The sequence below is a fragment of the Alosa alosa genome, chromosome 10, assembly GCF_017589495.1.
Source record: "Alosa alosa isolate M-15738 ecotype Scorff River chromosome 10, AALO_Geno_1.1, whole genome shotgun sequence".
Classification (NCBI taxonomy): domain Eukaryota; kingdom Metazoa; phylum Chordata; class Actinopteri; order Clupeiformes; family Clupeidae; genus Alosa; species Alosa alosa.
In genome coordinates, this window is record NC_063198.1 from 2,228,116 (window position 1) to 2,242,526 (window position 14,411).

At 40.5% G+C, this 14,411-nt stretch overlaps 1 protein-coding gene across 4 annotated transcripts in view; it reads right to left on the minus strand.

The window, feature by feature from the left end:
• Positions 1 to 14,411, minus strand: part of LOC125302683 (E3 ubiquitin-protein ligase RNF123) — a 120,557-nt gene that overhangs the window by 53,029 nt on the left and 53,117 nt on the right. For all 4 annotated transcript variants that reach the window (XM_048256013.1, XM_048256012.1, XM_048256014.1 and 1 more), the window contains 2 exons: positions 1,405 to 1,461; positions 402 to 533 (listed from right to left, as the gene is read on the minus strand). In XM_048256013.1, coding sequence (XP_048111970.1) covers positions 402 to 533; positions 1,405 to 1,461 — 189 coding nt within the window. The remainder of the gene's footprint in view (positions 1 to 401; positions 534 to 1,404; positions 1,462 to 14,411) is intronic.

Genomic DNA, 14,411 nt, shown 5'->3' on the forward strand with positions numbered 1-14,411 from the left:
ATCTCTGTTATAGTCTGTGTTTATGCACTTCTAGTATAATAGGGATTTTGAAGTATTCTAAACATCATATCCCGATAAGCCCTAACCTGGTTATACTAGGTAGAGTACTCCGAAAGAAAACGGGATACTGTTCCATGTATACACCTTATCCCGGTTTCTGCTTAAATGTAAAAAAAAAAAGAAAAATCAGAAACAACTAAAATTAAATCTGAAAAAACGGAATTTGAGAAAAAATAAAACGGAATTTGGAAAATAATAAAACAGAATCCATAGGACCCTACATACGTGAAACTATATCACTAAGTAGCATGGAATAACAATAATTAAAATTCTGTTAAACTGTGCAATGCCAGACAGTGCAGTGAGAAACTGGCTTGTTTCCATCACAATTCCAAACTCACCTGAGCCAATCGTCGCAGTAACAGTTCAGCTGAGGGGCGAGACCAGTCTAGAAATATCTCTGGCACCAAAGTGACCGTCATCTCCAGCACACGTAGAAGGCTGACAGACAGATCGAAGCAGGTGGCACAAACCTGAGTACAGAGGTTGAAGGAGACAGACAGACAGACAAAATGCTAAACAAAAATTATCAAGAACTACAGTTGCATGCCATTTCAGTTTCAGTCTACATACAATTTTGTTTACATTTATATAATACAGTATGTAATGTTGAGTGAAAAGCAATTTAATTTAATTTAAGTGAAATGTGAGGCATCCCTACTGTATACTGATAAGTATGATTCTACTAAATGAATTTCCAGTGAGAAAAATGGCGTCTTCAAGACTGCTTTTTTTTAGGGGGTATGCAAGATATACAAAGAAGTCATAGAAAGGTTTGTTGCATCTGATCAGATTATCTGTGAATGAACATGTTGTCAAATTTTAAAGGATGTCATTGAGGTATTCCTCTGATATCGTATTCATGGGAATAGTACATACATGAGCTCATGGTGACATTGAAGTTTGACCCTTGACCATCAAAATCTAATCATTCATCTCGGAGTTCAAACGTTTGTACAAAATTTAATGAAAATCACTTTTAGCATTCTCAAGATATTGTCCAAATGTCCAGACGTAAAGATGAACAACCTGAAAACATAATGCCTCTGACTATCATCGGTGCTGAGGCACAAAACCATGACTGGTGGAAAAGTCAACGTGGTAGGACATATTCAAGTGAAGAGAGAGAGAGTCAAATTTGAGGAGGAAATAAAATGAAATTGCAGCAAGAGTGACATCAATGGACAGGTTAAAGTTGGCAGTGTAAGAGACGAGGTAAAACTCTGTTTTAAAGCAGAGTGATACGAGGTAAAGAGGTCAAAATAAAAGGAATAATGAAGAGATACTGGAAGAGGGTGGTTAACGGTACAGTATGGTTGAAAGGGCAAAGCATGTGATTCAAACCTTTAGCTGCCGTGTGTCCACAAAGTTTCGCTCTGGTCTCTCTGCAGCCTGCTGAATCTGACAAAGACAAGAGATGACACACAATCTATGAAATCAACTTTTCATGACCGAAGAAGCACAAGAACAGCAATATGAAGTAGGATACCAAAATGATCTTTTTTTAACAGTGAAACATTTCTTTCCAGAGTAACAAGGCTTACATATTCTAAAAATATCTTTTTTCAAGTTTATTAAACTCATGACACCATAATATTTAGTGGTGAGCTTCATGTACGTCCTAACAACATAAAAGCTACCATAAAGCCATAAAAGTGATGAAAAAGCATTTTTAGAGGAGAAGAGTTAATTTAGTCCCCATCTGGAGGTTCAAAGAGAAGGGAAGCTTTCATGATCACATCACAAGCCATCAACACCCAAACGCTTTTCTGAAGCCAATAAAAGCAGTATTAGTGTGAGTCCATATGAATACATGCCACACATAAATCCATCCATGCCTTACATGTACATCCACATCCATATTTGGAACAAACATACTCATACATGTCTCAAAAAAGAACATTTTAGCAATTGGTGGTGAGAGAGCTCAGAGCAGGAGCATTCATCCTTAACATCCAAAATCCTCCCACTTCTTTCCCAACAGAAAGCTCCTAATCAGAATCCAATACAACTACAACTATGTAATCCATGGAACTGCAATGCAATGCAAAACGGCATTAAGATCGAGCTAGAGATAAGACCTTTCTGAAAAGAGACATTTAGCATGTTTATTTAATTTAGCAGAGAGTGTAGAAGCATTTCTGAAAAAATATCAGTGACTACATTTCCATTTTTAGATTAGATTAGATTAAACTTTATACTCACAGTGAACAAGTACAGAGACAACAAAATGCAGTTACTGTCTAACCAGAAGAGCAAAAAAGCAGAAAAGTGCAATGTGAACAGTATATGACATAGTTAGTTGTCACTGAGGTGCAGAGTTAGTATTCAGTAACGTGTCAGCCTCAGGGAAGAAGCTTCCTGTGAACCTGCTGGTCTGTATGCAGAGAGACCTGTAACGCCTCTCTGAGGTGAGTGGAGTGAACAGTCTGTGGTTGGGGTGAGAACAGTCTTTGATGATGCTGTGAGTCTTACACAAGCATCTCTTGCCCTGGATGTCCTCGATGGAGGGGAGTGAGGAACCAGTGATGCGTCTCGCAGTGATGTGTCAGTTTTCACCACCCTCTGCAATGCTTTCCAGTTGCCGTAGCATACTGTGACACAGTTGGTAAGGATGCTCTCAATGGTGCAAGTTCACCAGGATCTGAGGAGACAGGTAGACCTTCTTTAGTCTCCTCAGGAAGAAGAGGCACTAGTGAGCCTTCTGGATCAGGGTGAAGGTGTTGAGGGTCCAAAAGAGATACTCAGAGACACCCAGAAACTTAAAGCTGGTGACACGCTCCACCTCAGTCCCGTTGATGAGGATGGGGGTGTGTGTCCCAGCTTTTGACTTCCTGTGGTCCACAAGCTCTTTGGTTTGGGACCCAGGTTGTTGTTGGTGCACCACATTGTTAGGTGCTGGACCTCCTCCCTGTAGGTGGTCTCATCATTGTTGCTGATAAGACCAATCACCGTTGTGTGGTCTGCAAACTTGACAATGGTGATTGACTAGAGCCATGAACAGGTGTGCAGTCGTAGGTGAAGAGGGAGTAAAGGAGAGGGCTCAGCACTCAACCCTGTGGTACGCTGGTGTTCAGGGTGAGGGTTGAGGAGGTGTGGTTATCTGTTGGTTAGGAAGTCCAGAATCCAGTTACAGAGGGAGGTATTGATGCCCAGTTTGAGGGGATGATGGTTCTGAATGCTGAACTGAAGTCAATGAACAGCATTCTCACATACAGTAGGTGTTGCTATTGTCAAGATGGGACAGGGCGGAGCGAAGTGTCGTTAGGTGGAATCCTCCGTACTCCTGTTCTGGCGGTTGGAGGGGGTCCAGTGAGGGTGGTAAGCTGGTCTTGAGGTGAGCTAGGTCCAGCCTCTAGAGGCACTTCATGATGATAGTGGTGAGTGCAACTGGACGGAAGTCATTAAGGCTCATTGCAGTGGAGGGTTTTGGCACCGGCACGATGGAAGTGGTTTTAAATGAACACCATATTTCGATTAAGGTTATGCCAATATTTAGAATAAGATGTTTCCATGTATAGCGGAAACGGAATATTACCGTTTACATATTAATCAGCATATGCTGAATAAAGCAGCAATGTGCAGTAGAAGTAGTATCTGCGTAATGATGTCTTAACTGCCTCTGTCCCTGAATTTCATTCATGACCGCAAAAAAGGTGAATTTTGCCAGATTATACAGTAGCTGCTTTTGTTTTGCATTTTAGCCTCATAATAGGCCGATATGAGGGCTTTTCACCGATTCTTCAGCTGTCAGCAGTGTGCGCAAAACCTGCGTCTTTGAGCATTATGATGATTTCACCCATCGATAAACTCCATCTTGACATTTAAAATTTCAGATTTTAATACATAAATTGACCTCATCTTTACTATAGAAGTGTAAACTTTTGGTTAAAAAAGGCATATGCTAAGGATGTTATTTCGGTTTTTAGTATTCAGAATATGAGCTTAATCGGTTTATGGCATCTGGAATAAGGTGTTTACATGACTCATGCGCAATCGTAATATTGTCATTATTCCAAATAAAATCGGAATATGATGTGCATGGAAACATAGTCACTGACTGGTCTATAGGCTCCTAGTCCTAGTGGTGATAGTGACTAATGTACTTGTCACCTGAGGTTTGGTCTGCTCTTGAACTTTTCACTTCACAGCCTAGATTGCACAACTGTACAGTTCAATCTGTACAGGGTACCATGTCTGATGAGGTTATTTTAAACACTTGAGTGCCTCAAGGCTGTGTAGTATCTCCAAGTTTTATTCTTCATAAACATAAATGAAATGCAGATCTGTAGTAGTCAGTTTAGCCTACTTAAATATGCTGATGACATGGCAATGGTTGGTTTAATGATCAGGGGAAATGGGGATCTGGAGAGAGCTTACTTTAATCACATCCACCGCCTTGTGGCTTGGTGTGAGGAGAGTGCTCTTACCCTAAACCCTACCAAGACCAAAAACTAGAACACTAGGGGTGGACAACCTACATGTCAGACGGTTATAATTGGGGGCAAATATGTTGAGGCTGTCTGCAGCTTTAAATATCTACAGTAGGTACTATCCTAGACAGTAACCTAAATTTTATTGAACAACAGATCGTATTTTTAAGAAGGCAACCCAAAGATTGTTTCTCTTAAGAAAACTTAACAGTTTTGATGTTAGTAGAGAAGTAGAGTCTTCACCAGTCTGCTGGAAAGTGTCATCTCATGCAACATCACATGCTGGTATGGGAATCTAGGGGCTAGGAGCAAAAGTAAGCCCACAAAAATGATAAATATAGCCAGTAAAATCGTACTGAACCCCCAGAGGCAGCTGGTGGAACTGTACACAACCCACACTAAGAGGAAAGCCCTACAGATAGCTCAGGGCCCTTCACATCCACTACATCACACTTTTGAAAGACTCCATTCAGGAAGGAGATACAGAGTACAACATTTTCAAGAAGTCTTTTATACCATCATCCAGGGCTCAACATTAGCCTTTAAAAGTGGTTGCCAGCTGGGCAACCAGGCATGAGGTTTTGGTTGCCAAAGACAAAAAATGGTTGCCCCATTATTAACGGCCTGTTATTTTCAGTTTTCTTTGTTTGCGCACTAAAATAAGGACTACACTAATAAGCGCCCGCCTCAACACATTGTGACTCGATCAATCCCTTTGAGCTTTCTCATGCTCCTTTGATTGCCAATGTTTATCGAGATCTTATAAATTAGATAGAGTTTATAGATTCTGCTTGACTCTCTTCACACACACACATATGCAAACATACAAGGAAAATGATGGCGTATGTCATACGTTTCTATTTCATATATTTTAGAATTCATATAAAGTTTATATATTTTGTTAATAATGTATAGTATTTTATAATCTTCATAAATACTAGTAGGTAAAATATGTAGTAATATGAATACTTCATATTGATTTAAACTATTACACTTAGGCATATCTTTAATGTAATAGATCCATACTGTCAGCATATAATTATGTTTAGTGTGGTGTGTAGGGCTAATTGAGTGCACATTGGTTGTGTGTAGGTGCAACTGAGTGCCTGTCACTTTAAGAAATACATGAGAGTAATTAGTCTCACGGTTTTAGGCTAGTAAATAATAATTACGCATAGTGCATAAGGATATGTGGATGCAATTCATTATGTTTTCTATTTCATTAGTTCAAAAAACTAACAAGTCGAAGAAAATCTTTCTAGGATCATAGAAGAGATAAGTGTCTTGCAATGTTCATGAATGATTTTAGTGACCACTATACAAATGACAGACATTACCTGAGCTAGCGGGATAATTAGCAAGGAGCTCTACTACTGTCTTTGTAAAGACAGACTTGCTTTACTGTCACTGTCTATTTGTCTGTCTGTTTATTTGTGTATGTCTTGGTGTGATGTCACAGGTACGCTGGCGATTACGCCGCTCTGTCCGGCACCTGTCTTGTGTCTTTTGTTATTTATTGTTTCTGAACACAATGATATGAAGGAATTGTGTTTACCTACAGTGGGCAGTGCTTCGACCAGCTTCCCTCGCGGTCCGCGCGCGGGATCACGCGACTTTAATTTGTATTTTTCCAGTGACGCTGCAACAACCGGCAGAGGTCTCAAGTGAGCAGGGTGTCTCGTAAAAAGAAATGGAGCTGGAAAACCCTACACAGACTTCACTACAGACTTTACAGTGGGCAGTGCTTCGACTTGGCCAGCTTCACTCGCAGTCCGCGCGTGGGATCACGCGGTATCACGCGACTTTAATTTGTATTTTTCCAGTGAGACGCTGCAACAACCCAAACAACCGGTAGATGGCTCAAGTGAGCAGGGTGTCTCGTAAAAAGAAATGGAGCCTGGAAAACCCTACACAGACTTCACTACAGACTTTAGCAGACTGGTTTAGAAATAATTTAATAGCCAGAAATATGCCTGCCCTGCCCTAATAAAGAAATATTTGGTTAACTGCGAGTGAATCCCGTTTGCAGCCGTAGAAGAAACGCAGGACAAATGAAACATTCTGGTTTTCTCCGAGTGCAACGATGATAGACAGACATCATTTGGACAAAATATAGAGCATATTAACCTCCGTTGCTCAGCCAAATGCCTTCCTGTTACGTCCTGCTATCACGGAGTTAGCCTACAGGCAATAAACGATTTTTGATGGTGCAAGTTTACTTCATTAGCGGTTTATTTATTTTTTATTATTAAAGAGTGTTTTTCATTTAAAGGTTTGACTTCGTGCTTATTCAGTAGAGCATTTAGTGCTCTCCCCAATCCCAGACGTTCACATTGCATGTTTGTTTGTAATGGATGCAACCTTGTGAGATAGGCTATCGTTTGACAATAAGTTGTTAACAGAACCAAGACATATAGCCCAGCAGCAATCTAGGGACTGTTCGTTATTTATTGAAGGGGCCACCGGAGGAATTTTGAGTGCTTCAGTTGCAAGTTGCATGACCCTCTCTTGCCTGCTAGAAATTGTTCAATGACCCTCCGACAGAATTGTTAAAAAAGACATGACCCTCCCCTGCCAATTGACCTGTCGCTAAGCCCCGCCCCCCCATTGTTACCGTGTGAAAACTCGGACAAACAAACCAGACTTGATTAGAAATACATTGTGGACAATGGCAGCTGACAGTATATGAAAGCAGGCTTTGAGGACGTTTTGATCAATAAGAGGATTTACTTTCCTCCAGAAGCTATTAAAAGGGACTTAATTATGCTATGGAGGGGTGTATTCAAAACTTTAGAATACATACAAAGTTGGCTGGGGGGGGAAGGGGTGCCATCAGACATTTGTGCCCAGTTAATCCGGCCCTGACCCCAACAAATCACACCTTCCCACCTCTGACAGCTTAAAACAACTCAAGAGGACTCCTTACTCACAGACCTATTCACAAACCTGCGGCATTTTGCCGTGTTTTGAAATCCTATACAGCTACAGGAGCTTCCAATCGTGAGGAAGCAATTTTGCATTGTAGGCATAACTAACATGCAATAACGCCGCCAACAACAACCAAAACTAGGCTAATCATTGTCAACATGTAACATTATTGTGAATCAAATTAAAATGTTCTCTTTTGCAAACGTAGGCATAGTAACAGAATTTAATAATGTTACAAAGATACTACATCAATCCGTATGTTTCATTAGGCCAGTGTTTCTCAAACTTTTTCAGACCAAGGACCACTTAACCAATAAAAAAAGAATCACGGACCACCTAGCAAAAAAAAAAAAAACAGTAGACCTACGTCAACATTATATTACAGAATAGGCCTACTCACTGAACCACCTTGCTTACTGTTTTTGCACCTTGCTTATTGTGTCAGAGGATTCATATGATTTAAACTGGCGTAGCTATAGGCAGTGTTGCAGGATTTACATACAAGTTGGTTCAATATTGCAACTATTGCAATTACCACGTTTGCTCGCGGACCACTTGAGATAGCTTGCGGACCACCAGTGGTCCCCGGACCACAATTTGAGAAACACTGCATTAGGCTACTAGGCTATTTGTTTTGCCTTGATTCATTTAGGCTAGGCCTTTTTATTCAGGGGCCGTATTCACAAAGAATTTTAAGGCTAAAAGTAGCTCCTAACTGGCGATTTTAGGAGCAATTCCTAAAAATAATGGGCGTTTCACTCCTAACTTTAGGACTCCTAATGTTTTCACAAAAAGTAATTCACGAAGCATTTTAGACCTAAAAGTAGCACCTAAGTCTGGGACAGCTTAAGTCGAGAGGACTCCTAACTCACTAAGACCTATTCATAAACAGCTTTTTTGTGGCATTTTACGTTGCGATGTTTTGAAATGCGTAGCCTATGCGCAACAGGAGCTTCCAATCCCGAGGAAACAATTTTGCATTCATAAAAGGGATGCAATAACGCCACCAACAACAACCAAAACTACTCATTGTTAACATGTAAATGAAATGTAACGTTTCATTGTGAATCAAATTAAAATGCAAACGTTGCAAACGTAGCCTAGGCATATGGTGACAGATTAATTTAATAATGTTGCAAAGGTAGGCTACTGCATCAATCCATAGGCCTATGTTTCATTAGGCTACTAGGCTATTTGTTTTGCCTTACTCTTTATTCATTTAGGCTAGGCCTTTTCATTCAGTTATTAATCATCTTCCGTCCTTCGCACTACTTGTGTAGCGCACGCATTCTCCGACCTGTCACCTGTCACTCATCATCGGAAGAGAGGTGTTTGGAATTCCCGCGTTACAATCGTCAGCCAATCAAGGTGGTCACTTCAGTCAAGCTCGTGCATGAGTAATGATGTCATCCATAGCCACGAAGACTCACTCCTAGTTTAGGAGTTGTCTGAAAGGCTTTGTGAATAACTTTTAAGAGAAAACTTCAAGCTAAAATCTTTAAGTGCCCGCGTTACAATCATCAGCCAATCAAGGTGGTCACACTTGCCCATTTACCCAAATTAATGGTCGAATATTACTGATGATCATTGTTATTTAAGAACATGCAGTGTGCGTAGGGTACCAAAAACATCTTGCTCGTAAAAAAGCATCATAACGCACATTCTGGCGGGTCTGTTATTTACTGTAGGCTGCGCAAACCACAGGCCTTTATTTTGGGCATTCATTCATTCATTCAACCTTTATTTATTCTCGGAGGGTCATTGAGGGAAGCCCTCATTTTCAATGAAGCCGAGATTACAGCGCTCCACAAACAAGACAACATTCGAGGCCTTCTGTTGAAGAATTTTATATAAAGCCTGCGCTAACATTAATCCTCCTGCCCCTGGTAGGCCTACCACAGCTGTGGATAGTGTGGAATGTTCAAGTAATGACACAATGTCCCCCGCTGACCACCTCACACATTTCTCTAGATTTTGCAACGAACTTACATGACACAATGCCATAAAATATGCCAGTTTTAGGACACAGAATAATGTTTGTAATGATACCAGGTAGGCCTACGTTTAACGGCTAACTTTACATTAATTTAAAATCAAACATCGCAGTTTGTGTTAAATTCAGCATCTCTCATAATGTGATTGGATATGTTGCTGTCAATTCCCTACTCCATATACTAACCACCAATGAGAGCGTCTCTCGTATAAAAATTCCTGACACTTCCCACCTGAAGAATTAATTAAGGCTTTGTCGGGTCTTCAGCCCCGAATGTTTAAAATGTATATAGCCCTGAATATCATTTTAAAAGTAGTCTGACAAAGCGTATTGTTTTGTGACACAGCTAAACACTGGTACCTCATAAAACATCTATAACATAGCCTAGGTGGTCGCAACTCACAAAAGTAAAGCAGATAGAAAGAACTCCATAAATCTAGCCTACAACACGCAGACAGCTTTATGCAGGGGGGGAGAGTCTTGCCACAAGACACTGTGCTTTTATGATTGTTGCCTTCTGATGGTGTCTTGCTAATTCACTGAACTGCATTAGGTGACACAAATGGTATTGCCTTTATCTTATAACTCCTTATCTGAGCGACTACCAGGCCTATGGTTTTTAAAAGTCAGATGTTCCCTGACAAAGACATTCGAAAATTAAGAATGTTTATTGACTTGAAAAATACACTAATTTTTGCAAACTCCCTTCATTCAACCCTTGAAGACATTGCGGTCTGGTGCGCTATGTAGATCGTTTCTCGTACCATTTAATTTCTCAGAATTTAGGTCTACTAGGCCTACAACGTCATCACCAAATACATCTTTTATTTTTAGTTGATCAACCACAAAGAGTAGCATAGGCCTACTGTGCACAGTGCACTGACGACTATAGCAGCCCAAGAGTTGTTGTAGATGAGAGGCAACCCCTTGTATCAGATAGCCTGGACAACATGTTACCTGGGTATTGCTACGTTATTAATTAATGGTAGCCTACAATAGTTAATTGATTCGTGTAACATAGGCTATTAGTTGGCTCAAAGAGTAGGGAATCAGGATGGAGAGTCACGCTGGCGGTGTTGCTTTTATGGATCGAATCCAGTTTAATGCTAGTTTTCAAAACATATATTTTTACATGTCCGAAAGTGGCTGTAATGTAGCCGAAGCCATGGCGTGATGAAAAGCGACTTCAAACCACCTAAAACAACTTGTTTGTGAATGTCTGACAACTGCTGCAGAGCGATGCACGCCAGAAGGAAACCAGTAGGTGGAGAAACCAGAATGCACACAACACTGGAACGATTTTAAGGCTATTTCGCAAGATAGGCTACTCAATGGTGCTATTTCTCACATTATAGCCCCCACTCACGGGGTTAGGTGGAAGGTGTTAATAGACGACATGAGCCTACAGTGGACTAGGGCTGTCAAAATTGCTTAAAATGACGTTGAATATCCCCTCTAAAATAAACACATGTATTCAATATATTGGAATATCTAGGCTATATTATTTGGCGCATTATGTCAGTGACGCCGCATCATGTCATCTATTTTAACTTTTTGTTGCTTGACGGGGGGATCCCAAGCAGCTTTCAGCCATAAGGCATTTCCTAATTCACCCGACACTGATATTCAAAATGTTGAAACTATTTCGCATAGCTTATAAGCAGTTTAATTAAATGTAATGTTAGTTGTAAACAAGCGGGCTACTTGGTGAGGCTTGGCCTCACAGATCTTCGTGCCTTAAATGGCAATACAAATCTTCACGATAGGCCTATTAACTGACTGCCCGATTCATCGTTGGCTGGGGGCAGGGGGCCCATCAGACATTTGTTTCAAAGGGTCTATGAATTGTTAATCCGCCCTGCCCCTTAACGAATTTAACTTTTCCACCTCTGAGAAAGCTGAAAAAAGAAGTCTAGAGGAGTCCTAACTTACTAAGACCTACTTACTGTAGGCTGCGCAAACCACAGGTCTTTTTTTGGGCAAGCCTGCATTCGAGGCAGGCCTTCTGTTGAAGAATTTTATATAAATCCTGCGCTAACAGTAATTCTCCTACCCAACTACCACAGCTGTGGATAGTGTGGGATGCTCACGCTTTATGTCTCCTTCTTGCAAACTAGGCCTATAGCCCAACCATTTACCTCTTCAAAAATAACAACTTGCCAGATATGCCTTCATATCTTTGGGCTTCATTCAGCATTTTGTTCTTCCACTGGAAATGACTCTTCTACATTTGGTGCCTGCTGCATCCTTTCTGTTTATATTGTTTAGAAAATGTTTGAGGTCTTGAGTTAATGCATTAAACATTGTTTGCTGGTAACCAGCCACAAATAGCCTACAGATTCTTGCATGCGTACATTCTCTATTCTCTCCAAAATGTGCCCGTTCTATAGGCTGGCAAAGTGCGTAGTTCTGCGGCATAAAGCAGATGTATTTGTTTATTGTACAGAAAAATAAAAATAACCTGTCAGCAGTCAATTGACTACATTGCAGTCAATAAGTAGGGCAAATTACTTAAACCAAAACGTGGGTCATAGTTGTCTAAGCCTCTGCTGTGAGGCCAAACCCATGAACAAAGACGATTGATATCTGCATTAGTTTTTTTTGGCTAAAACAAGCTCACAGCCGAACGAAGTCATAGCACTGAAGGAGAGGCAACTGGCATGTGATCTCCCCACGGGCCAATGGATGTACAAGTTTTCTCCTGTGCCTACGATATTTAATCCAGTGTTTTGTCAAGTTGCAAAATGCTATTCGCTTTAACGTAATTTTTATGATAGTATGAAGTACTTTTTGTATAGGGTACTATCTTAATTGCTTTATACTCAATACTTGACCAATGGCTATTGCATCTGTCTATTGAAAGTGAGAATGTGGCATGTGATCTACTGTGTAGGCTTCATAAAATAAAATAAACAGATTGCTAATGGCCTACAAGCTGATCTGGGGTGCGTTTCCCGTACAACTACGGACGTTAGCTTTTTACTAACAGGATGCATCGTTCAACTAACCAACAAGTAAGTTACGACTGTTTCCCAAAACTGTCGTACTTACATAGTACTATAAGTTTGGACCATGATAGTTTCCAAACTTCAGTAGTCTGGACTAAGGTGGTTAATGACGTTTAGTAGCATGTGAACGGGCACCTGCACATACTTCTGTGGCGCATTGCGTTAAGGCCGGCAGATGACAGCCGCCGTTGCACAGCAGTTACCAGTCCCCTGTCCAAGAGTTCGAATCTGGGTTAAGATTTTGACAACAATATTGACATCGTTGTTTACCTACAGTAAGTTTATCTTTTGTGCAGATCATTTTATCAAAATCAGAATCAGCCTTCTTGGCTTGGTTTGCGTAAACTAACAAGGACCCCCCATGAAAATCAAAGGCTACATATTCTCAGCTGACGCCAAAAAAGCGCGCACCACCTTATTATTATCTGCAGGTGTGTGACTTTTACTTACGTGCACATGGCTGCAAATTGACTTTTAATTTATGTAGGCCTATTTTCTTCCTTGGGCATTTTAAAATATGGATGTATGGTGGTTAGAAGTGTAAATATCAATTAGAAACCTAAATATATTTATAATTATTCATTTGCAAACAAATAATTGGCGTCAGTGACGTCTTTGACATGAAGATCCCTGGAACTATGCTTCTACTAGCATTCTACCACAGGTCGAGAGGTGTAGTTGTAACTACACAACTTTATCGATAGTGGTTGCGAACGCTCGTTGCTACTATGGTTTTTTTTGGAAACACTAATGTAGTGTAACGATGCATTGACTATGTAAGTTCCAAATATGAATGTAATTCTGGGCGGCATAAAGCAGATGTATTTGTTTATTGTACAGAAAAATAAAAATGTCAAGCAGTCAATTGACTACATTGCAGTCAAGAAGTAGGGCAAATTAATTTACTTAAACCAAACGCGTGGGTCATAGTTGTCTAAGCCTAGCCTGTTAAAAACGTCGCAGAAGCCTACCCAAGGCTACAGATTCATTCTGAACAGTTATTTCTCTACTGGCTCAATTATCACACCACTGTTTTGATTTGCATAGTTGCGTTACCCCAACACTGACAATAATGTAGACAGCAAATTTCGATTTCGATTTTCGTTACCACCGTGTAGTCAAGCCTTAAGCCATACCCAAGTAGCCTAAATCGAGGTAAATCGAGCTTTTTCAAAAGGGGCGGCAGGGAGAGCGATGTACAGTGGCAGAGCGACGCACAATGGCTGAAAGTGGTACTAAAGCTTCACGCAGCTTCACGCCTCGTAATGCGCGACTGATATTCGATGGTAGCGTCATTAGGTTGCTAACTAGCTATCTTTATATCGTCAGTGTAACATAACCAACTGGTACACATTACTTGTTAAAACTATTCCCACGGACATTGTAGGGAATGTACATTCATGTGAGAATAAATTAAGATGCAACTTATGAGGGTGTGGTGTTATGGAAATAGGCTTAGCTTGCTAAACCAAGCTACACAGTCCGGCCATTGAAAGCAGTTCTACAATGAGTACACTCGAGACAATTCTGGGAGTTTAACTGGAATTAGCAAAATGAGGGAACTTACTGTAATGTTACCTTTAACCTTGTTGGCGCACAGATAACTCTCAGTTCAAACGTGTTTGTGCCGTTTACTGATGTTTTCTAAAAGATTTCATCTTTTTAAAGGTGTTTTCTATACTCATGCCAGTGCACCTCCATTAGATTACATGCAATCAAAATGAACATTTTCCCCCTTGGGGGCGTTTCAGCCACGGTAACCACGGTAATTGGGGGCGTTAACCACGATCATGACTAGATGCCGACTGTATGTATCCATTATTTTGCTAAATCAATTAAATTCATAATCCCTGCCCCCACTGAACCTTTGATATCTTGGACTAAGTTATATTATTTATTATTTGTTGCTTTTATTGAGATCAACCATTTTTGCACATTTCCATGTCTACGTATGTTGTACCTGCTGTGAAGTCTTGTTTTTGGGGGCAG